General features: G+C 50.4%; 6 protein-coding genes across 6 annotated transcripts; 3 read left to right on the top strand and 3 right to left on the bottom strand.

Annotated features, from left to right (window-relative positions):
- Nucleotides 1-320: 320 nt before the first annotated feature.
- On the top strand, nucleotides 321-3,043 carry TrAFT101_006744 (uncharacterized protein). Its single transcript, XM_024908514.2, has one exon. The coding sequence runs from the start codon at nucleotides 430-432 to the stop codon at nucleotides 2,803-2,805; it is 2,376 nt and encodes a 791-aa protein (XP_024758399.2). The 5' UTR covers nucleotides 321-429; the 3' UTR covers nucleotides 2,806-3,043.
- Nucleotides 3,044-4,020: 977 nt separating this feature from the next.
- TrAFT101_006743 (uncharacterized protein) lies at nucleotides 4,021-7,160 on the bottom strand. The gene is made up of 2 exons (XM_024900635.2): nucleotides 4,710-7,160; nucleotides 4,021-4,644 (listed from the first exon to the last, which is right to left on the bottom strand). The coding sequence occupies exons 1-2, from the start codon at nucleotides 6,022-6,024 to the stop codon at nucleotides 4,139-4,141; spliced, it is 1,821 nt and encodes a 606-aa protein (XP_024758398.1). The 5' UTR covers nucleotides 6,025-7,160; the 3' UTR covers nucleotides 4,021-4,138.
- Nucleotides 7,161-11,904: 4,744 nt separating this feature from the next.
- Nucleotides 11,905-13,825, bottom strand: TrAFT101_006742 (uncharacterized protein; the record flags this gene model as incomplete). Its single annotated transcript, XM_066127862.1, has 3 exons — nucleotides 11,905-13,265; nucleotides 13,404-13,733; nucleotides 13,819-13,825. 3 exons carry the CDS (start codon nucleotides 13,823-13,825, stop codon nucleotides 11,905-11,907), a joined length of 1,698 nt encoding a protein of 565 aa, XP_065983975.1.
- A 1,021-nt stretch (nucleotides 13,826-14,846) lies between these two features.
- On the top strand, nucleotides 14,847-16,738 carry TrAFT101_006741 (uncharacterized protein). The gene is made up of 3 exons (XM_024908513.2): nucleotides 14,847-15,224; nucleotides 15,287-15,467; nucleotides 15,533-16,738. The coding sequence occupies exons 1-3, from the start codon at nucleotides 15,160-15,162 to the stop codon at nucleotides 16,532-16,534; spliced, it is 1,248 nt and encodes a 415-aa protein (XP_024758396.1). The 5' UTR covers nucleotides 14,847-15,159; the 3' UTR covers nucleotides 16,535-16,738.
- A 737-nt stretch (nucleotides 16,739-17,475) lies between these two features.
- On the top strand, nucleotides 17,476-20,718 carry TrAFT101_006740 (uncharacterized protein). Its single transcript, XM_024900655.2, has 4 exons — nucleotides 17,476-18,390; nucleotides 18,465-19,097; nucleotides 19,166-19,676; nucleotides 19,738-20,718. Exons 1-4 carry the CDS (start codon nucleotides 17,948-17,950, stop codon nucleotides 20,437-20,439), a joined length of 2,289 nt encoding a protein of 762 aa, XP_024758395.1. The 5' UTR covers nucleotides 17,476-17,947; the 3' UTR covers nucleotides 20,440-20,718.
- On the bottom strand, nucleotides 20,602-21,905 carry TrAFT101_006739 (uncharacterized protein; the record flags this gene model as incomplete). Its single annotated transcript, XM_024910694.2, has 3 exons — nucleotides 20,602-21,394; nucleotides 21,473-21,641; nucleotides 21,741-21,905. The coding sequence occupies 3 exons, from the start codon at nucleotides 21,903-21,905 to the stop codon at nucleotides 20,760-20,762; spliced, it is 969 nt and encodes a 322-aa protein (XP_024758394.2). The 3' UTR covers nucleotides 20,602-20,759.
- Between the last annotated feature and the right edge of the window lie 852 nt (nucleotides 21,906-22,757).

Below are 22,757 nucleotides of genomic sequence, written 5' to 3'. Positions count from 1 at the left end.
CTTCCATCTGTGGTAACCTGGTATCTAATGCTTATAGAGACAGCCGAATCAGAGCGAATTTAGATGCCGACTGCGTTCCGGGCCGTTGGTAGAGCATTCCTTTCTGCTTCTTCGATACTACTAGGTGCTCCATCTCTTCATTGGCTTCGTGCGAATTCGTCCGCCCCCTATCGGCGGATACTGTGGCAGAGGCTAAACCCAAAACCATAGCTGCTTAACCAATTAGACCCGGGAGCTCCAAGCATTCAGGGCATTAGTAAGATGAACGCATGCTTGACGTAGTATGGATGCGCCATCCAGCAGCCAAGCAGGTGGGCGGATTCTCCTCCCAACATACTTGTAGCACTAATAACAACCCAGGCTTTCGGGGAAAGGCCCGGACGAAACAATCAACACTACGTGTAGCCTTGTGCGGTGCCTCAGGAGACAATGGACGACTTCTCGGACCAAAGACCCGCAAGACGCATGCGGCTGGGGACCAAGTCGTGCGCCGAATGCCGTCGCCGAAAGGTCCGGTGCGTCTTCCCGCAAAACAGCTCCATCTGCCACGGATGCTCGCTCCATCAAACGCCGTGTCGGGCCCAGCAGCCGCGTCCGAAAGACGGTGGCCGGCCGGGCCATGCGCAGGTTCAGGGGCTGCTTCAGTCACAGTCAGTGTCTCAGTTGGCCGCCGACAACGCGGTGCTGCGGCGGCGGGTGGCCGAGCTCGAGGATCTCATCGGCAGCCTCTGCGATGCTCTCGAGCCGAACGACGAGGCCTCTTCAGCCTCTGCCTCTGGCGCAGCTTCTTCTACCTCAGCTTCCACCCTAGCTTCCTCGACGACCCCTGCGGATATCAATACGAGGGCGATACAAGTTATAACGAACCTCAAGAACCATGGGCTTCTACAGAATGACGCAGCGCTGAGTTACAACTTCGGAGCTGCTCTTGTTGATCCTGTTCCCAATACTGTTCTTCCTAATATCGGGGAGGTTCCTACTTCCGGCCCTCCCTCCTCGCTCCTCTCTCCAGGGTCTCTCGACCACGAGTCGTCCAGCAGTCCGCCAGACTACGCGGACAAGGCCATCACTGCTGTCGATGCGCCTCTGATTAACCTCTTCCGAGATGCCCTGCTCATCCGGGAGACTGAGGGCGAGCTTTACGACGACCCCGAGGATCCGTCCATGACCTACCTGATGAAAGAATCCATCAGCTCGTTCAAGCCACCTATTCCCGACCCGGAGACACTGCGTCTCATCCTCGAAGACTCGAAATCGTTCTGGCCGATCTGGCCGACCTACTACTTCGGCCCCGAATTTTCCAACGTCATGCACATCGCTAGCCTCGATGTTGCTGAAGCGTATCTGAGCCAAATCCTCAACTATAGCCGCGGCGTCGATTTCTGCAATGCAATCCTCTTCCTTACCCTCTGCATTCAGCAGCTCCCCCGACAATGGAAACGCGTCATCATATCTCCCAACATCTCCCGGCAGGTTATCATAGACACGTACATCCGCTTTGCCCTTGTCCTCCTCGCTGTGGAAGGCGAAGCGAGCCCACAAGCCGTGCAATGCTACCTGCTCCTCCATAAAATCCTCATCAATATGGGCCGGCCGCAGAGAGCTTGGATGGCCATCCGCCACAGCATCAGCGCTGCCACCGTCATCGGCCTGGATAGACTTGATGCTAATGCGAGTATCCAGAAGAAGTCTCTGTGGGCCCAAACCTGGCAAATGGAACGCCAGTTGTGTATGATGCTTGGCTTCCCTTCTGCTGTCAGCAGTCTTGGAACCAAAGACGATTCTTCCATGACCCAGATGCTTCTACCCGCCCAAACCGTATTCCGTCGTACATGTGTCATAATGGGACGTGTCATTGATCGCAATCAAAACTCACACGAAAGTCCCTATGCGACAACCGTGCAGTTGGATCAGGATATGGAGGATCTGAAGAGGGACTTCCCTCCGGAATGGGCTGGGGAATACGACCCCAGTCTTTCCATGCCCGCCATCTATTCCCAAGAGGCAGCCCAAATATTCTATTACTCAACCCTCAAGCACGTCCACCTGCCGTTTATGCTCAAAGCCAAAACCGATCGACGCTACGAGCACAGCCGGTTGTCCACCATGGAAGCTTGTCGAGAGCTCATAAAGGCCTATCTTCGTCTTCGACGTTCGCCCAAATCAGAATCCGTCCAGTGTGAGCTCATGGACTTCACCATGTTCAGCTCTGCCATCACACTCATTCTAGGAATCTTGTCTGGGTCGCCCAACACAGAGGGATCGCTAGTAGCTGTTCCTTACTGCGCGGAAGAATACCGGCTCATCGATAGCCTCATTGGGGAGTTGAGAAGAACAGATAGTTTGCTGGAGTGTACGGTAGCGCGGCAGAGCGCACAAGTGCTAGAGACACTTGTAGCCGCCAGCTACGGCACGTACAATGCGCAAGACGACTTCACGCTTGTGGTGCCTTACTTTGGAAGATTGCGCATCAGCCAAGGAACAAGGACAGTCACCAACGGCAATGCTGATACCATTGCCAGCAGCGTCAGTAGCCATAATAACTCCACTCTCGCAAGCCCAAGTGTTGCGTCGACGGTGGAATTGTCTTCGCTGCCGCCAAAACAGATTCCGGGCGAACCGTTCTACTTGCCCCAACCCTCAAACACCATCGAGTTTAGTTCCAACGAGTTCTTGAATACGACTTTCAGTGACTTTGATTTCCAGATGGATCTCAGCCAGGACTGGTGTACGATTGTAGACACGAACGTGCAGTATGACTGGAACCAATTATTCAACGGTACAAACAACATGGAACTCCGGTAGGCTGAAGCTTACTCAAACATTATGCGGAAATGACGTATCTGACAAGGTTTATGATGTACAACGGAGTTTGGGGTGTTTATTGGTGCTTTGTCGCTTGCTTGCTTGTTTATTTGTTTCTGCTGGGACTGCAGCAGTGTATATGCAACTAAGTTATATTGCCTACGAAATATTTTAACTATATCTCATAATAAAAGTTGACTGAGATCGTTTATGTAAATACAATCGAAGTCGCAGCGCATCTACTCTTCATCAATTATCGTGAAGATAACTTTGAATACGTAGAGGCGGTTACAATGCTAACACGAGCCCGGCCTTCGCGTGTTACTATACAACACAACCCATAGACCACTTCGCAATCTTCATTAAGAGAAATGTAGTAGTCGTAGAGGCAAAAATAAGTAAGAAAATATGCATGATTTACATATAACATTTGCTCGAATTTGCTGTTTGTGATAAAGTCGCCTAGTATTACGTACGGAGTTCTCGACATTCCATTTGGTTGTTACTGCAACTCTTTCCATAATGCGATCCTCGCCTAGTAGGTTTTTCATAACGAAAAGTAAGCAGACACATAATTCATGATAGAATAATCATTCATTTTTCTTTTCTTCCATTTGACCACCTCCGTCTTATCACCGGCTTAGCTGCTTACCACTGACGCCTAAGACGTCCGGGTGGCACTGGCATTGTTAAGATGGTTTGTAAGATAAGCAGGCTTGGCAGCTATCTGAATGCAGTTTGCTAGGATATCAAACGGAATTCTCGGTCTATTTAAATATCGGGGGGGGGGAAGGCGCATCATCTCGGTAGTGACCGCTACCTTCAGCCCTTCAAATCTTGAGCTTGCGTGCAGCGAAGCGGCCTAGTGCGTATCGCGCCTGAGTGACTGGACATATATCGAGGTAGTATATGCGTAGCATAAGAAGCCTAGTTTGTACAGTAAGCAGAATTACGATACGCGCTTCAGGCACTACCTGGTTCATAAGAGTAGGTTAGAATAAGGTCCTCGTATACATCGTATATGCAGTTCTCACGCAAGTCTAGCGAGGATCTAGCAGTAGCGTTGCTCCACTACTTGGAATTTCTGAAACCATCACAAAAGTTGCAAAAAAATATGATTGATAGACAAAATTACTTTGAAATTAGCTGAAGAACAACTCAAGACCATATTCGGCAAATCATATGACGCAAAACTAGCACTTTAACAGCTGCGTAGACACAATCACATGGTACTCCAGAAATTGATTGACTCAAACTTTTTTGAATTCAGAATTGAAAAGTGGTATATAGGCTCAAGAGTTATTTACGAGCAAGATATTAAATATTGTATTATTTACACAGGTACAGCACAGCCGAAGGAAGTGGCGACAGTACCTCCAGGTCCAAAGATTTGGATAAGACCCTCAATGGCAGCCCAAGAGCCCATACCAGAGCATACCAGACCACCAAGGAAGTAGATGATGTTCATGATGTTAATGTGCCAGTTGACCTTGAATCCACGGACCCAGCGCTTCATGCCGGAATCGTGGCGGGTAGTGACACCAGTTACGGGGTCGAAACCCTCACCAGGCAGAGCAGCGTCGGCCTTGATGCGGTATCCAATGTACAAGAAGGCAGGGAAGGTGTAGGTGAAGTTCAGGATCAGGAGAGCGCCGACAATACCGGAGATACCGTTAATGTTGGGGACGGCAGCACCGACGATGAAAGCAAGAGCCCAGTAAAGGGGTCCCAGGGCATACCACAAGTAGCGTCCCCTGCGGGTGGTGATCGGGGGAAGACCCAAAATCTCCTGGAAGACCTCAACGTAGACAGTCTTCATGCCGATGTTCATGTACATAACTAGAGACATGTAAATTAGCCACTGTTCACATAACAACTCTAATGATTATAGAGATAATACTTACGACAAGCAATAGCTCCTGTGATCAGACCCAAAACGTTGTTGGCAGTCTGCAGGGCGAAAGGCTGAATAACGGTGTTGATGGTGGAAGCAGAGTACTGTCCGTAGTGGCCGTAGACGAAAGCACCGAAGAAGATGTAGACAACGCAGATGAAGGTCTGGGCGCAAAGCATGCCCTTCCAGAAATCCCAAGGGTGACGCATCTCAGCGAGGAAAGCAATGAACAGAAGGGCACCACCGTAGCTGTATACCATCTGGTTGATTCCGTTAAACTGGCCAGCGAAACCGGTAGCTTGCTGCTGGTACTGATCAGGAGGAGGACCAGCAAATGTCACGACAGGTCCGATATCCTTGACGCGGGTGGACAGGGTAACGGCCTGGTAATCGATGGGATAGTTGGCACAAGCAACCATAATGATGATGAAGGAGACGACGTTGATCCAGACGGACAAGTTAGCCAGCCAGCCGATACGTTGCAGAGAACGAATACTGCCAAAAACCATGCCGACCACCATGAAGATGATGAGACAGGCAATGTAGCAAATCTTGCCACTAGACAACTGGGCGATGGTGGTACCGCTTCCGAGAATCAAAACCGCGACAGTCATGAACTGTTGGATAGCCTGAGCGACGTTGATGAAGTGGCGAGCAAATGGTCCGTAAACTCGGAAGTAGGTGTCACCAAAAGAAACCATGGGGAAGCGGGATGAGTCGAGACCAAGGAAGACCTTCCAAAGAATGTAGCCAGAGAAGGCAGCGGCAGCACCAAAGATGATGTACAGAGCGACACCAGGGCCATATCCGACACTGGCAAAGACGAAGGGAGTTGATGACCAACCCAGGATATCAGTAGTGATGAGATAGAACATGGTACCCCAACTGGCTGTTCGCATGGCACGAGAAGCCTGCTTCCATTCCGCCTCGGTGGGGGTGCTAGTTCCCTGGGTAGTGACAACACCAGAGTTCTTCTCATCAAGAGGAGAGTCGGTGCCGCTGGCAGCAGCAGCCTCAGCCTTCTTCTTGTTCTCATGGTGGATACCCTTTGAGAAACGGCCAAGGAAAACACTCTTCACGGTTCGTGGGCCATGCTCCGCCTTGAAGGTGAGGTTGGCTTGGTGTTCTTCTTCTCGCTCAATCTTGGCCCAGTACTGGTATTCTTCAAAGGTGACTGTGGGGTCGACACGGGCAGCGAAGCCCCAGGTTCGTTCCCGAATCTGGGGCTTGTCGAGCTCCTCTGCCTCGTTATCAATGGCCTTGTTGATAATGTCGTTGTCGATAGCAATTGGCTGTAAGCCCCCAGTGGGCTGGATGACGGACATGGTGAAGGTTGGGGGGGTTGCCCTAGCTCTATTATTAAAGAGAGAGAAGAGAAGGACCAAGGGAACACAGACACAACAACAACGACCAAGGTCGAGGTTGTGGGAGAGGAGGGGGATATATAAGAGGTGAGGGGGACTCAAGGGGATGAGCTGAGAGGAATGAAGAGAACGATGGTTACACGTGGGAGGAGTAGGCCTTTATCAATGAGGCTGGGGTAGGAGACAGCTGGTATGGAAATGTAACCCTCCTACATAAACGTCTTCGGAGCAAGGCCTGGGGTTCTCCACCTCTCGAGGATAACCCCGACACAATGATTTGCAACAGCCAACCTGATGATAGATAATGCCACTAGCGCCTCAGCTCAGGTGTTTGAGAACTTCTGTTCATCCTTCAGCCATCGGGAGCGAGCCAGCTTAGTCGGACCGCTTACCCCGGAGGAGGGCTTGGGCTATCTCGCGATGCCATGCGACAGAGGCAATCCGGTGATGCCTAGTCGTATCCACCCCCGCGCGACACACAAAAGGGCCCAGCCGATAGGAGAAACGGAGAGGCCATCGCGAGAGTTGGGCTCCAGCACCGCCTGTTCTACACCATACGAGCACGCTGTGGAGGCGAAAACCAAAAGTTCTTGATACGCCTCGCCTTGTCCCAATTTGACGGGCGTGTGTGGAGGCGTTATTCTGGAAACCCACGTCGATCCTAGAAAGCCAAATAGCGCAAAGCATGTGGCGTCGCAAGGGCTAGTCCAGGGCCTGCGGACGGATAAGTCGGGTTCTTTTGCTCTTCACTGACCAGATAACCAGCAGTAGAGGCGACCTAACAACTCTATATGGTGGGATTTGGGCGGATAATCGGATCTTATTAGCTACAGCAACTCGAGCTAGTAGAACGAGCAGCAAACGAGCAGCAGGGGGCTGTGCGTTATACTAAAAGGGAGGGGGGCGTTTCCCAAGCGTCGGCTGTGGCTCTGACCGGGGCAAAAACATCAAAGTGGTTGTGAACCATTGGACGGCGAGAGCGAAGGCTAGGAGGTTAATGGCATTAGAGGGTACTTGCGAGTACAAGTTGAGATGGGAGCTAGTCACGTGTCAGAGGAGAGGCGTGCTGTATTGCTGTTCCCGGCCTCATTGCGGAGAAAAAGATCGGGAACTCGTCCAACATTGCGTGCTATCTCGCCATCTGGCTGCCAGCGATCAGAAGAGGCCACCTGCGCGTACACAACAGACCTGCTGCGATTAATGCCTATCTACGAGTGGAGGAGGCAAAGAGGCGAACTGACTCGCACCGCAGCCGGGCGTGCGGGGAGAATTGCTTTCTTGACAGCTCGTAGCTCTTAGAGTTGGCCGTCAACATACGACAGCAGAATGATAGTACCTAATTGATTTAAATGGCTGACTAGGCGATTTCTGCTGCAGGTGTTGAAGAGAGCGAGGCAGCTCGGATACCGTACACGATGCTGTTACGCACGACACACCTTCAGACGCAATGCTACTGTGCAGCAATGGTGCAAGTGGAGAGATGGATCGTTGTACGGAGTACTATGTACCAAATTACATAGAATTAACCGCACTCGTGCAGCTGCACAGCAAGCTCTTGATACATGTCAAAGATGCGGAAAAGTGCTGCAACAGCAGCGTGTGCTTGTACCGCGCTGGCGGCTCGATTGTGTCTCCAGCAATACCCCAGGGTACTATCTCTGATGGGTACACGCGAGTTGCAAAGGTACCCTGTCAAGCGTGAGACGCATCTATCCATTCTCGTGGCAAAACACCGAAAGTTCTCCATATCTCCCTGGGGGCCCATATCTGCTTGATTTATGAACGCAGCGAGACGGAGCCATCGTCCTTGGAATGACAGATAGATAGATACAAGCTACAGCCGCCAACTGGACAAACTCAAAACCATCAAAAAGAAAGCCTGTTGTTGAAGATGTGGCTGCAAAGACCAAACTTTCGTCGCAAAGCCGTCGCTAAACCGCATCAAAGCGAGGAATCGCAACATTCCGAGAGGCAGCCAGTGATGTCACCGCCTCCTTTTTCGTTGCTTTCTTCCCGTCCAACATGGAAACAGAAGTTCCTGCAAGCCGTATCGCGCCTCTCGATCGTCTTGTATGAGCCGTCTTGGCGTCCGTCCCGTCTTGGCTCCGGGTCTATATCGCCCTTTTGGTTATGGCCGCTGCTGCCACTGATAAATCCTCCGGCGGGCGTGCATTGTTAGGGCCCCCTTGCTCTCTCTGGCTTGTGCGTGCTACAACTGCAGCTAGTGTTCTTGGAGGGACTAGCAAAACAGGATGGGCAGAGTTGTGGCGGCGCCGATTCCCAATCCAGGAACACGCATTTGACATTGGCAAGAGATAGCGGGGGACTACGAATCTCTGCATACTCGGGAATCTGCGATGATGGCGCTGCCAAGAGTCTTGTCGATGCCTTCAGCAGCCATCTACCGAGACTCGATGAAACCCAACAACAGTGGCCAGTTGAGCTTGTGCTACTTCTTGTACGAATGGGTGGCGCCGATCTCACGGCTACTTGATTCAGCATAACCATAACCCTTGCAGCAGTAGATTTGTCCGTTCCCTAATCTTGCGACTCTATCTGCGAGAGCACAGCAGCAGCGAGGGCGAGCCTCCCGAGTCCGCTTTTTCTCCCGGTACTTTTTGTTCTGTGGCTTGCCAAAAGCGCCTACGGACTAATTTATGGCAGAGAAAATTCCCGCCTTTGCCGATTAGTTTACGCCCTCCTTGGCAAAAGTTCCCCACAGCTTCCCCGGATATTGCGATGCCGCTGGAAATTCCGCCTGCTCTTAGCAGTTCGCCAATGAGGCTCTCCGTTGCGCCGCGCTTCGCCGTCTTATCAAACACGTCCTGACCACTGCTTCGCACGAGAACGGCGACCAGGGTCGTTTAGTTGCTGACCGGCCGGGGCCTAGGCCAGGGGTGGCCACCCTCTGTCTTTTAGTGCAGCCATTAATGCAAAGCCAGCGCCAGTGTCGAGAGAAAGAATGGGGTCGTATGGATCGTACCGGCTCCGTACATCTCGTATATCTGAGTACCACCTACCAAGACGAGATGCTCCGTAACACCAACAGGACTACATACCTACATAGGTGAAACAAATGCCACTGAGCGGTATCGAAGTCTCGAAGAGACGAATTCGCACATATCTAGAACGCTGCGCTGCACTGGGGTTTGAATAATATTCCGACAGAGTCTATCAACGCCATCGTGTGTTGCCACCACAATCAAGCTTGAAGACAGACTTCTGACGTTCGGCATGCCCCTTGCCCAAATACACGGAGAGGAAAAGGCTATTATACGAGGTCTCTACTCCCAACTACCTTACAGTACTACCTGTTATACATGCAGTCCTTAGCCTGGGTGCTGCGGTTTCATCCGTTTTCAGCCACTAAAAAAAGAAGCTCCAAAAAAATTCCATGACCGAGTACCGCGCTTCGTTTTGCCACCGCCTCCCCCAGAGTGAGGATGGGCCTCTGCTCGCCGGATCCGAAGAATGAATCAGGCTACGCCCGAAGATGTTGGCGAGTACATTCCTATACTTCCGTACACCAGCTCGAAGTGTCATCGTGTCATTGCTAGTGATGGTCGACTAACGAGGGCCACTAGTCCACGAGAGACGGCGGTCGGTGGGTGACCTTCCTTTCCCCGCTTAGTCGGCGTTCTGATAGCAATTCGGTGCCACATTGCCGCGAGGCGAAGTCTGCTACTTCAACCCAAACAGCGCAGGCCTCAGCCACCAGTTGAATACGCATGAGCTTTGAAGTTGTGGCTTGTGTCTCGAGTCAGGACACACGAGTCTTGTTCGCTGGCTTATCATCGTCTTCGCTTTTTTCTCAAGACACGATATGCCGAACTGCTTGAGGAAGCGAGGGAGCAAAAGTTTGATGCATCGTCTCGCGTCATCCCAGCTCTCGTATCGGCAAATCGCCCCAACTCGTAGCAATTTAGAACGAGATACCGATTGCCTTTCCAGGAATCAATACCCATAACGAGGACATTAAGCCCCCGTCACAAGACCCTTAATCCTCCAAACTCGGAGGCCTAGCTGGATTCAGCAGAATGCTAATTTTGTAGCAACGACTTATACATTGGTAACTCCTCTTTTAGCAGTGACTGAGTATGGGCTATACTACTCCTAGTATCTGCCAATAAACATGTGGGATTCATCTTATGGAATACGGTCTTATTGGGAGCATCTCCAACAAGGTCTGGGCTTTCCAGTCTTTCAAATAAAGAGCAGGTAGGTCATGGTACTGTACCCCTTCTTGGCATGATCCTTGCTAGCAGGCCTGCATGCAGGTAAGATAACACTTGGGTGCCATGTGGCCGTAGCATTGTTTGTGGGTATTAGCGTAGGAGAAATGTCACCAACCACTAGGAGAAGCAGGGATCCGTCGTCTTAGCCTTTCCAAGCACTACCACCACCATCGTGGAATGCTCCCAGCAGAAGGGGTTGCCATTGAGCGAGCATCAGCATCAGCAATACGCTCCAGGCAGCCAGCGGCCAAATTACTTGCGTGTTATTAATCAGCTCTCCGGGCCTCCGGCTTTGGTTCCGAATGATACATTCCTACTTCCGCGTTGCCAGCCATCCAGCGATCCTCCGAGCAAGCACATGATAAATGTTCCGCAATCTTTGCAACCTGCCTCGCTATCCTAGCAAAGCTGAGATGATGTGATTGAAATTGCTCCATATGCTCATTTGATATGGACAACAAAGCCCGACCTTAAAGCCTCATGAGCCCATAAATCATTCCATACGGTTGTTACTACCGATACTGTCCACCTGGCAATGAAAAAAAAAAAGAAAAAGAAAAAGAAAAAGGAAATCAAAACAAAAAAAGCCTATCACAAGTCAAGTCCATATCTCAAAATAAGTCGAAAATGTTGCCTGATTGAAATCCCCTTTCGATCCATTGATAGCGCTAGCATAATTCCAAAGAAAAATCTTCCGGCTTGGCATCAGCCTCTCTCTCTTCCTCCCCTCCACCACCATATGCACGCGCATGCATTCACATGTCGTTCATTTTATTGACTCATACATGTTACTGTGTTGCCAGCCAACTCTTTGCCCCTTATTTCCAAAAAGTAGCATTACATACCTACCTACTATATACTAGTAGTATAGGCACGGAGTTTATAGAAGGAAGAAATTTTTAACTAGGTACCTAAGCTTAACTCATACAAAAAAGTAACTCTACTTTTTTTGATCACAAAAAGTCCGCAGCTTCCTGCACACTGATACTCCATACCTGCAACTACCTACTACTACTGCTAACCATTCCACCTATTCATAGGCCACTAGTGTACTCGCAATACTAGGGGTGTGGATAACCCAGAATTCGCCGGCGCCCAACTGAGCTTCTATGTATGCACAAGCAGTTCCTTAGACTGAAATCTCAGCACACCAATGAGCCCATCTAGGCAGGGCCCTTTTGGTTGCCGCTATCCAAGGGAGGGGTGGCTTCCTTGGCGTTACTTTATGGGGACTTATTTTTGGTCTGCATGCTTACCTTTCCTTGCTTGTTTTATGAGATATTTATTACCATATCTCAAATGATCAAAAGGCGTGACTACATACTAATATTTATAACATGTGTTAATAATTAGCAATAGTAGCAATAAGCAACCACTGATAGATGAGCATTGCGCTCCACTTGCTTACAGGTTTCTGTCACGTTGCTACGCCAGGGACTTCCAAACCAATTGAATGCGTAAACTTGTTTCGTTATCAGCGCTACAAAAAATCCAATAGTTCTCGTAAATATAGCACGCTATAGACACATGATCTTATCACAGAATCTGCCGTTTGCCCATTACCTAGTTGTTCTCCAACAGCACTAAGAAGAATTCATCAGCAGTTTCAACTTCTCTCGCTATCGTTCAAAGCCGCTGGTGCATCCAAGACCTCTTGCATCGCAGTGATGGCATCGATTATATCCTGAGGCCCAACCTGGAACTGTATCATGGTCCCACGTGGAAGATTATCGTGTGTCAACACTTGATCTGCCGCAGATGAATGCGAATTTTGAGGCCATCTAAGAGCCCTAATTTCGAACTGGGCAGCTGAAATGGATTGGCTTTCTCCGACTGGAATCGCCTGTATAGGTCGAAGTAAAACGGTTCTGAAACGATCATTATTAAAACATCTGAATATGCCATCTTGAGTTAGGATATCCTTGGGAATTTCATCCCGCAAGACAACGACAGTCCAAGCATCAGGCGTCAGACCCCACATATGATAGCCTGGATTGCTATAGACTGACTCAATAGGTGCTGGTTTATACACAACAAAGGAAGCTGTTGTTGGTATCGAACGGACTTCCAAATACTCCTCAGAATCTGGTGTCGGTGGCCCCAAAGCTAGATTGTGGATCAGGAACTTGACGAATTGTAATTCTTCCAGTCCAAGATTCAAATCCATGTCCTTAATCGTCTTTAGAATACCTGTCCATAAGCGAAACGGAGCAACGAGGCCGCCACCGATGAAAGCGTGTGCCAAAATAGGGCGACTCGAGGACACAAAACCTTTTTTAAAGGTACTTTTGTACATCATTTGCGTGATGGGAAATGATCTGGATGATGCATATTGTGTATTCCTGCAAACCGAAGGGTATATGGCAAGATCTAGGTTGAACCACTTGTGTATTCCCCATCTCGTGCCCTCTTCTAACACAGAAGATATCAACACTTTGGAGCATTTGTGATTCCATTTTTTCAGCGCAAGCATGATCGCTTTTGGTAGCTCTCCAACACGGCTTGGGGGAGTAAGTAGATACAGTGCATCGAGATCATGACCGATTGCAGCCAGCGTTCCTTCGATTTCGTCGTCAGCTATTGCAGCTGTCCCTGATAAATTGATAGCCCGAGCTCCTGGAAGCGATTGCAACACAGCCCTCGCAGCGGTGGGTGCCAGGTCGCGGAAAGGTGCAAGATTTATATAGGACTGTCCCTTGAGCGCCAGGGCAAGTACCCCCGCAGATACATGGTCAGGTGCTGTTGCAAGCGTGCTGGCATTCTCAACAGAATACTCCCATATTGAAGTTTTGATATGAGACAAATCTAAAACTTCATGATCAGTGACACCGACGTTTTTAGTTGATTGAAACAAGTCGGGTAATTTAGCAATGCAAAGATCTACCAACGACTTCACAACTGGTCGGCGCGGTACATCTTCTTCAGAGCTTCCAATTGGTAGAGCTAAGTTATGGAATGCCAGGGGGCCTAGAGTTGTCAGCTCTCCGTTTGAATGTTTGAAAAGAAAGCAGAAAAGAGAAGAAAAAGCCAAAAGAAGTTATATCTTCATTCTATGTCATACAAGAAAGAAGAGGAGTAAAGTCATGGTATGGATATGGCACACACCTGGCAACACACTGATGCTTTCAATGAATTCAAACTTTGCAATCGCGTGAGCTACATGCTGACCTTCGAGAGCCTTTCGTATCGGTGCTTCAACATCCAAAAATCGGCCAACATACGTTAGAGCATCCTCGGTCTTGTGGTCGCTTGTGGCAAAACAGTATTTCAATCTATCAAGGTTTGTGATGTCAATAATTGCTGTGATACAATCTCCCACTTTTGAGCCAAGACGTTGACGGGAGAACGAGATGATGTCATAGACAGAAGGCGACGTATCGATATAGTAATTAAAGGCGCCGGACCGCTCCGTTTCAAGCGAGTCACGAAGAGCATCTAGACGTCATCACCACCATTAGCACATCGAATAGATAGCCGGTTGTATCTCAAGAGCCCTCTGGGGGTGCGGGACCGTACGAACTTTTCATTCCTAGATATAGGCATGTGTTGATGAAAGGAAAAGGGGTGCGTCCAATTCTCAAACATAACACCCAAAGCATTTAGGTGGTCTACAGAAGATACGTGTACACAACGTCAGTGTCCATGAAAGCAACAACACGCGGATTTTCTTGACCCGTCACGCACTAGCCATTGGATCGCCCGGCTTCAAGGAAGACAGAAAAGAAAGCTCCTGTTCAAGGGCGATTCTATTGGACGGGTGTGAGAATATGCGCAGTGTTCGCAGCACTGCGCTGGCCCCTTCGACGCCATATAGTTGCCTGCGGACATCACGGGCTAAGGTGGTTAAGCGATCGCCGTGCCGAGCAATGATTGTGATGGAAAGCATGCTCGCTAAATTTTCGATATAGATATTAGCATGCAAATTATATGGCAGCGAGCGTTGATTATCTGCTTTGCTCAAGGACGAGCTAAAGTTGATAACAAGTTGTGCGTCTTAAGAGATGCGAAAAGTGACTTTTAGATAGGTCGTTTCATCTACGGCGTTCAGGACTACAAGCCAGTTGAATGAGCACCTGCCTGCTAAGACAATATCTTCTGCGTCCATTTGATGATTTGGCAACTTGCACATATCTAGGAAGCAAGTGTCTACTGATTAGGAATATGGTATGGCGTGTGCCTTCTTCGTGTCCGGTACGGCTGGCCTACCCTTGAGCAGGTGGCATAACGGCAGCGGTATCGAGGGCAACCAACACCTCCGAAAAAAAAAAGTGCACAGGAGAATCATTTTACTAAGGAATACTAAATAATAATCTAACGCTTAGCCAAAAGTCCACGGAAAGGGACGTCGTCAAACGAGATAAGCGAGCATCTACAGAAGCCGAGGTTGACGTCTCATATAGCCACCATCCCTTTTTATATACATGCACCTGGAAATCAATAGCACGGATATGACTAAGCAGGCATGGCAGGGCACCTCGCATCAATTTGTCCGCCAGATACGGCAAATGCTGCCTTCCAGCACCCGAAAGTTCATCCCGAGGATGAAGGGGTAAGAAGCTTCCCCGCCAAGCTGGTTCTTTTCGGCTGTGATTACAACCCCATGAAGACGGTTCATGCCCAGTGAAACACGAGCTTAAAGGTACATGTAGGCTTCCGACTTGATCTGCCGGAACTCGGTTCAAATTATGTAAGCTGCCGTGTGCCTCGGTTCAACCCCACAAACCCCGGCCGGCACGGCCATCCATAAATCTCGTGGCTCCCCGGATTCTGCAGGGCGGCTCAGTCTGTTCGTCGATTTGCTCCCCAGATCTTGCAGATACACGCACAATAAACTACTAGACTACTAGATACTAGTACAATCATGGCTGTCGAACGGATTGGCTCCATCATCAAGCACCTGGCCCCTGGGTCATCGCTGAACAACATGTAAGCAGACGGCGTGTCTCTAGGGAAGCTTCAATATGCTGACAAGACGTGTCGCGATGTAGCCAGTCCAAGAACCCCGATGATATCGTCATCACCTACGCCGCCCGCACACCGCTCACCAAGGCGCGCAAGGGCGGCTTCAAGGACACGAGCCTGGAGTTCATGATCATGGCCCTGCTTGAGAAGGTCCGCGAGAACAGCGGTGTCGACCCTGCCATCGTTGAGGACATCTGCCTCGGCAACGTATGTTTAAACAGCAATCCTCCCGCTTTGTTGATTTCGGCCGGCTAATCCGTATGCACTCGCAGACCTCCGATCCCCAAGCCGCCTACAAGATCCGAGCTGCAGCCCTGGCTGCTGGCTTCCCCAACACCACCGCCGCCAGCGTCGTCAACCGCTTCTGCTCCTCTGGCCTCAAGGCCATCGCCGATGTTGCACACCAGATCGCCAACGATTCCATCTCGGTGGGTATCGCTCTGGGTGCTGAGACCATGTCCCAGGGCGGCGGCGCTGCTGGTGAATTCGACGAGGCCGTTATCAAGAAGACTCAGGAGGCGCACGATGCTATCCAGCCCATGGGCTGGACCAGCGAGAACGTCTCCAGAGACTTCAACATTACCCGAGAGGCCATGGACATCTACTCAGCGGAGAGCTTCCAGCGAGCTGAGAAGGCCCAGAAGGCTGGGCACTTTGACGACGAGATTGTCCCCATCACTACCAAGGTCAAGGACGCCAATGGTGAGCTGAAGGAGGTGACGCTCACCAAGGATGAGGGAATCCGCCCCGGCACCACCGCCGAGGGTCTCTCCAAGATCCGCCCTGCATTCCCTCAATGGGGTCCCACCACCACTGGCGGCAACGCCTCTCAGGTCACCGACGGTGCCGCTGCCGTCGTTCTGATGAAGCGATCAACCGCTGTCAAGCTGGGCCTGCCCATCATGGCCAAGTACGTCGGCTCTACCGTCGCCGGTCTTGCCCCCCGCATCATGGGCATCGGCCCCAGCATTGCCATCCCCAAGCTGCTCTCCATCTACAACATCAGCCTCAACGACATTGATGTCATTGAGGTCAACGAGGCTTTTGCCTCCATGGCTGTCTACTGCCGTGACAAGCTCAACCTGGACTGGTCCAAGATGAACCCCAGGGGAGGCGCCATTGCTCTCGGCCACCCTCTGGGAGCCACCGGTGCCCGACAGGTCGTCACTGGTCTGAGCGAGCTGAGGAGAACCAAGAAGAAGCTGCTGTTGACGAGCATGTGCATTGGTACCGGCCAGGGTATGGCTGGTCTGTTTGTCAACGAACAGCTGTAGAGGAATAGGGAGATGGGATATTTGGGTCATTGATAGGGTGTCTTGTACAGATAAATATCTTTTCTTTTTTTGTGTAATTTTTTTTGGATGATAAAAATGCAAGCGATTATTTTTTCTCCCTTACATTACTGCTTTTGATGATTCGACATGTAATGGCTACCTAGTATGTACGCTTATGTTTGTTAGTACCCAAGTATAGTAGGCACCTTAGTACATGTTGATATTCCACCTATCTCGTGGTGGTACATATGGCTGGATGTTGTCCTAAGTAAATTTCCAGGTGTACAAGTGCCTGAGCGTGTTCTTATGTACGACTTGAGCACTGATCTCGGCAATGTTGTGATCCAGTTACGCATGGAATGCAGCTGTTTGTGTTACTCTGCAATGGGCCCAAAAAGGGGGGATTGCCAGCATGATTTGGACAATTTTGCTAATCAAAAAGCTTCCTTTAGAGCTATTAGTATTGGCACTACTAGTAAAATTATCACTTCAAATCATCTTTTAACATTTAGTCGTTGGCTCAGGCCAGTATTACAGACACATACATGTAGACAACAAGCTCTTCCGGCTGTACAGAGACCCAAGGCCTGCCTATTCCAGCAGGCCTGTCTCAATCCAGACGAAAGCCCAACGGCTATTGACGCATTGTCCAATAAAACATGCATACTGTACATGTAGTCAACAGCACAAACACAGCGAGACCGGCAGCACAGACGCCGCAATAATGCAGCGCATCCGCCATCACTTTGTCCACCTGCGCATCGTGTCAGGTGCGCAACCGCCTTGGCCAATCGCCGGCGCTCGCTTGGCTTCAAGGGCGGTCTGGCGGCTGCTCAACTGCACGTTGAGGCACTCCTTCACCGCATTCGCCCCCCAGCTCCCAGTGGAGCGGTGCGCTGTGTGGAGCCTCTTCAGCGCTGTGTCGCGCTGCTGTGGCCGGTCTATCCCCGCTGATGTCACCCGCGGCTTCGGCATCGTTAGCAGGCAAGCCGTTGCGTCGATGTCGCTGGATTTGTGACCACGCCAGATACAGTAGAGCTTTGAATTTTTTTTTCCCACCATCGCCAGGGTCTTTTGCATGGCATCCCGTCCTCTGGCCTTTTTTGCCCTTCTGGCTACTTTCTGCTAATTGGAAGTACCGGCTGTCGGCGGCTGGGAAGAAGAGAAGGAAGCCAAAGGAAAAGACGACACTGTGAAATTTACCAGGTTGCCAGACGCCGGCCTGTACTTTCGTAGCTCGTGTTTATCTTGTCCCGAAGACAGACAGCCCGCCTCGAATCGACTCGGCTTCGCACAACTCAAAATATCAATTGCCGCCTGCAGACTTCTTGTCATCCTCGAAGCAATACCCGTTAGATTCGGATCCCACATGCCCGCCTCGAGACCGAGCGCTACGACCCCGATTGCGTGAAAATGTCGGGACCCCCGCCGCCGCTGAGCCGCGCAGACTCGTCCAAAGATCACCGCCCGCTCCAGCCAAGCACGCTTCGACAGAGCCATACGCCGCCGAGCCGCCCAGGCAGCGAAGACAGCAACCACGGCGACGTCTATCCGTCTTCTACGGCGGTCGGCGGCCAGTTCATGGGTGAATCAACGCCGTTGATACTGGGCTCCGAATCGCGGGGCCGCAACAATGGCACCTTTAGTCCGCGAGCCTCCTCGCCCAATGGCCTCTTCAGCGGGAGCACCGACGACGGAAGCGAGTCGCTGGGGTCTGCGGGAAACACTGGAATATTTGGGTCTCTTTTGGGCGGCGATGACTGGAAGAGGTGGCTCAAGAGGAGGATGCGGACCACTAAGATGGGCCACAGCAGTGAGCTTGCCGAGCAGGCAGGATTCCGAGATACGCCCTTCATGTGAGCTTCTGCCGAGATGTTGTGCCATGATTCTGGACAATCTGGGCGCGGTTGGACTAACACCGTGTGGATAGGTACCTGGCATACTATATTCCGTGCCTGAACTGGATCCAGCAGTACAAGCTATCGTACCTCCAGGGCGACTTTGTCGCCGCTGTCACGATGGCTTCGTTTTACCTCCCGATGGCGCTCTCGCTTGCGTCCAACCTGGCACATGTGCCGCCGATTTTTGGCCTTTATGGCTTCATCTTCAACCCCTTCATCTATGCAATGCTCGGATCTTCTCCGCAAATGGTTATCGGCCCCGAGGCGGCTGGGTCTCTGCTCGTTGGCACCGTGGTGAAAGCTAGCGTGGACTCTGGAGGCGAAGGCTCAGAGGAAAACGATGTTCTACAGGCTCAAATCTGCGGCGTGGTAGGCGGCATGGCGGGTGCTATAGTTCTCATTGCAGGTCTGGCTAGGCTGGGTTTCTTGGACAGCGTGCTGAGCAGACCGTTCTTGAGAGGCTTCATCTCTGCCATTGGTTTTGTCATTGCCGTGGACCAGCTGATTCCAGAGCTTGGCCTTGCAACCCTTGCGGAGGAGCTCGGCGTGAACCATGGGAGCAGCGTCGACAAAATCGGATTCATCGCCAGCAATATCGGCAAGGCCCATAAACTAACCTTTGCTGTAGCGGGAGTGAGCTTCGTCGTCATTATGATATTTCGGTTAGTTGGGAGAGAGAAGTTTATCCAGTATCCTGAGTAGCGATGGCTAATATTATTCATCCGTGTAGCGAGCTTAAGCGCCGTTTGGAAAAGAGATTTCCTGGCGTAGCTTACTTCCCCGACCGATTCCTCGTCGTCGTTATCTCTGCTGTCTTGTGCTGGCATCTCGATTGGGAGGACCAGGGAGTTGAAGTTTTGGGATCCGTAAAGGCTGCGTCTGGGGGCATCTTTGAATTTCGATGGCCCTTTCAACTTGCCCACATGAAGCACATCCGCTCGGCCATGTCGACATCTTTCCTCATTGCTCTTCTGGGCTTTTTTGAGTCATCTGTTGCCGCCAAGAGCTTGGGCGGGAGCTCCATCCCTGGCATCGAATTGAGTGCCAACCGAGAGATGATTGCTCTTGGAACTGCAAACCTTGTTGGCTCCATGTTCATGGCTCTGCCTGCTTTCGGTGGCTATGGACGAAGCAAAGTGAACAAAACGACTGGTGCAAAGACTCCAATGAGTTCAGTATTCCTCAGCCTCTTCTCATTACTATCTGTCCTGTTCTTATTACCATATTTCTACTTCTTACCGGTAAGGAAGCGGCTTCTTTCCGTCTTGCCATTGGCATAAACTAATCAAGTGTACGCGGCAGAAACCGGTTCTTTCATCAATGATTTCAGTCGTAGCATGGTCGCTGATAGAAGAGGCGCCCCACGATATTTCATTCTTTCTCCGTATTCGAGGCTGGACCGAGCTGGGCCTTATGGCAGCTATTTTCCTCTCCACCATCTTCTATTCCCTTACCTTGGGTATGGCTCTTGGCGTAGGAATTTCTCTGCTTCTCGTCATTAAGCACAGCACTCGTCCTCGCATCCAGATCCTCGGCCGCGTTCCCGGCACCAACCGCTTTGAGAATCCCGAATCCTTAGACTCACGAATCGAGTTCATTGAGGGATGCCTTATTGTCAAGATCCCAGAGCCATTGACGTTTGCCAACACTGGTGAATTAAAGGCGCGACTTCGACGATTGGAATTCTATGGCACAGCGCTAGCGCATCCCGCCCTACCGCGCATCCGAAGCCTTGATTCCAATCGCAACATCATTTTCGACATCCATGGCGTGACCTCCATGGATGGTTCCGGCACGCAAGTGCTCGAGGAGATTGTTCGAGACTATCGAGAGAGGGGAGTGCGAGTCTTCTTCTCGCGCGCACCACACCACCGAGATCACCCTGTGTGGAAGCTCATGGAGAAGAGTGGAATCGTTGACTTGTGCGGCGAGAGGCATTTTGTCAACGATGTCGAAGAGGCGCTACGTTTAACCGAGTATGAAGACAGCGTCATGACACAGTGAGAGGGACCTACACCACCATGAAGGTAAGTTATACAAAGTTTGATGGAGGTTATGATTGAGGCTATTTGTAATGGCGTATGACTCCGTTGATTCCCTCTTGCTCCTCATTTTCTTTTCTTTTCTCTCGTTTCATTTTGCTTTAACATAGCGGTCGTGCATAAAGGGGCGAGCATGTATAAACCTAAACCTACAGCGTGAAGGAACGTGACCAAGATGTATTTGATACGATAGCGGCTATGCAGATTTAAAAATAGATATCCAGGTGTTTGTTTGCTTACGCTTGTTAACCTCATATGTCTGCCATGATGTGCTCGGTCTACTCATGATGATGCCACAATCTCATCCAGCCGTGCTACAGACTGTCTCACAACGTCCATTCCGGGAGCATCGTCCTCGATGAATTTTTCCAACTCATACAAATGAGGCTGCCCGTCGGCAATGATCAGCGTGACTTTGTCCTCGCCCAAGCAATCGCGCATATCTTCGCTCACGTTGAGCTCCACGTCAGGATCGTTGTTGCCATGGAAGATGACCGTCTTGGGCCACTGCGCGACTCGGTCTTTGGCATCAGGACGTTTCGCCCACTGGTATCCAGGGTCTACAGATCCAACCAGATCGACAAAGGAGTTGTTAAACGTGTAAAAGTCATAGAGCATGCCGCGTTGACTATCACAATCATTTGGTCCGGACTTAGGAGGGCTATAATCAGGGTTCTTTGCACCGTCGGCAGTTAGTTTGTCAAGGACAAAAGCAGATTCGTCACGAGGCATGTCGTCGCCGCTTTCCATTGGGCCCGTGATGAACTTCTCCATTGTGGAGGGGGGGATCTCTTCTTCGGTGAGTAAGACGGATGAGTTGAAGAAGCGATGGCGGAAGGTGTTGATGCCTTGGATGGAGAGGAGGGCGAGAGGCTTAGGTTCGCATTGGTGGGCGATGATGGCGGCCATGAAGAAGCCTTTTAAGTTTTAAGATTGTTAGTACAATGATCCCTTTTTCTTCTTCTTCTTTTTTATTTTAAAGGCAAAGAACTCACCACCGCTGGCACCTCCAACAATGACACATCTTTGGGAACCAGGTAGAGGGTTCCAGTCTCGTGCGAATTCATAGGCCGCTGAGGCATCTTGAAGGAGACCCTCTCCACCAGCCTGTGGCAGAAGACGGTATGTCGGGCAGATTAGAGGCCATTTGCGTTGGATGCACGTCTGTAAACATTTTTATTTATTCCATTAGAATCACTATTCATATCCTGTCTGAAAGAGTTTTGCTCATGTTTTGCTGTATGTTTTCCCGCTTTGACTCACCTGAACCAACCATGGCGCAACGAGATCACGGTTGCCGCCAACCAGCCCTCCGGGATGAAAGTAGAGAAAGACGGGAGCGTCTTTCGGATAGGTGTCATCCGTGTAGATGTCGCATTTCAGGGGCATGCCGTGATTGGCATATTCTTCTGTTGTCTTTTGCACCATTGTGGAATTATTTACAAACAATTCTAAGAGGATGTTGGAAAAGAGAGAGTGAGAGATAACAAGAGTTTTTAAAGTGAGTGAGAACAACCGTGAATTTACACAGATGTTGCTAACATGGCTTGGGTTTAACTACGGGCGGGGTTCAGCGATTTTATGACTACTTGGCTGTCACCACAAAGTCCAACTGATACTGCCTGGATAACAATAACGCCTTATTAACGCCCTTTCGGATACACTAAAACGCGCGTCAAGCAACACGTCCTGATCTCTTGAGAGGTCTGTCTCCTCCTACGCGTCATCACGTGGGCGTAAGCATCTGGTGAGAGTCACTCCGGGCCCCGAATGCCCTTTTGCTTGGGAGGGATGCAACACTATTAGAACTTGGAGGCTATTAATGCTAGGCGAGTTTGGCGCCGGAAGCGCTGCTCTGGCTATTTACTAGGCTACATGTAATCAATTAATAGTGCCCAGTGGTTTAAACGTCTAAGCGAGCATTCGCTCGTTAGTAGTCTTGTCTTGGCTAAACTAATGACCGGCTCAGATGTGTGAGAATGTTAATTGCAGTTTTGATTAAACTGCATGTAAAAGATAATATTCGTAATTTCTGGGACGTTGAATCATCCAGAGGAGCATCCCGTTAAGCATGGGCGACTGGGAATAGTGTCAGATGGTAGTGGGAATGATGCTGAGCCGGCTCCCGTGCGACTGATCCATAACCATGGGTACATATATTGCATGCCCTTGCTGAAACAAAGCAAAGAAGCAACCACTATATGCTTCCCTGTTCAGCCTGGAGCAACGGATCGTGCTCTTTGCTTTTTCGCTTAGCAACCTCATTAAAAAAGTGACTAG

Source organism: Trichoderma asperellum, chromosome 4, assembly GCF_020647865.1.
Source record: "Trichoderma asperellum chromosome 4, complete sequence".
In the NCBI taxonomy this organism is placed as follows: domain Eukaryota; kingdom Fungi; phylum Ascomycota; class Sordariomycetes; order Hypocreales; family Hypocreaceae; genus Trichoderma; species Trichoderma asperellum.
Note: the sequence above shows the minus strand (reverse complement) of the source record. Positions and strands in the feature narration are given on the sequence as shown.

Excerpts from the sequence above, each read along its gene's own strand:
- TrAFT101_006744 (XM_024908514.2), top strand. The coding sequence starts at position 430 with ATGGACGACTTCTCGGACCAAAGACCCGCAAGACGCATGCGGCTGGGG.
- TrAFT101_006743 (XM_024900635.2), bottom strand. The coding sequence starts at position 6,024 with ATGTCCGTCATCCAGCCCACTGGGGGCTTACAGCCAATTGCTATCGAC. Across the intron at positions 4,645-4,709 it reads CACAGGAGCTATTGCTTGTC|TTATGTACATGAACATCGGC; the intron begins GTAAGTATTATC and ends ACATGTCTCTAG.
- TrAFT101_006741 (XM_024908513.2), top strand. The coding sequence starts at position 15,160 with ATGGCTGTCGAACGGATTGGCTCCATCATCAAGCACCTGGCCCCTGGG. Across the intron at positions 15,225-15,286 it reads GGGTCATCGCTGAACAACAT|CCAGTCCAAGAACCCCGATG; the intron begins GTAAGCAGACGG and ends GTCGCGATGTAG. Across the intron at positions 15,468-15,532 it reads AGGACATCTGCCTCGGCAAC|ACCTCCGATCCCCAAGCCGC; the intron begins GTATGTTTAAAC and ends ATGCACTCGCAG.
- TrAFT101_006740 (XM_024900655.2), top strand. The coding sequence starts at position 17,948 with ATGTCGGGACCCCCGCCGCCGCTGAGCCGCGCAGACTCGTCCAAAGAT. Across the intron at positions 18,391-18,464 it reads TTCCGAGATACGCCCTTCAT|GTACCTGGCATACTATATTC; the intron begins GTGAGCTTCTGC and ends CCGTGTGGATAG. Across the intron at positions 19,098-19,165 it reads GTCGTCATTATGATATTTCG|CGAGCTTAAGCGCCGTTTGG; the intron begins GTTAGTTGGGAG and ends TCATCCGTGTAG.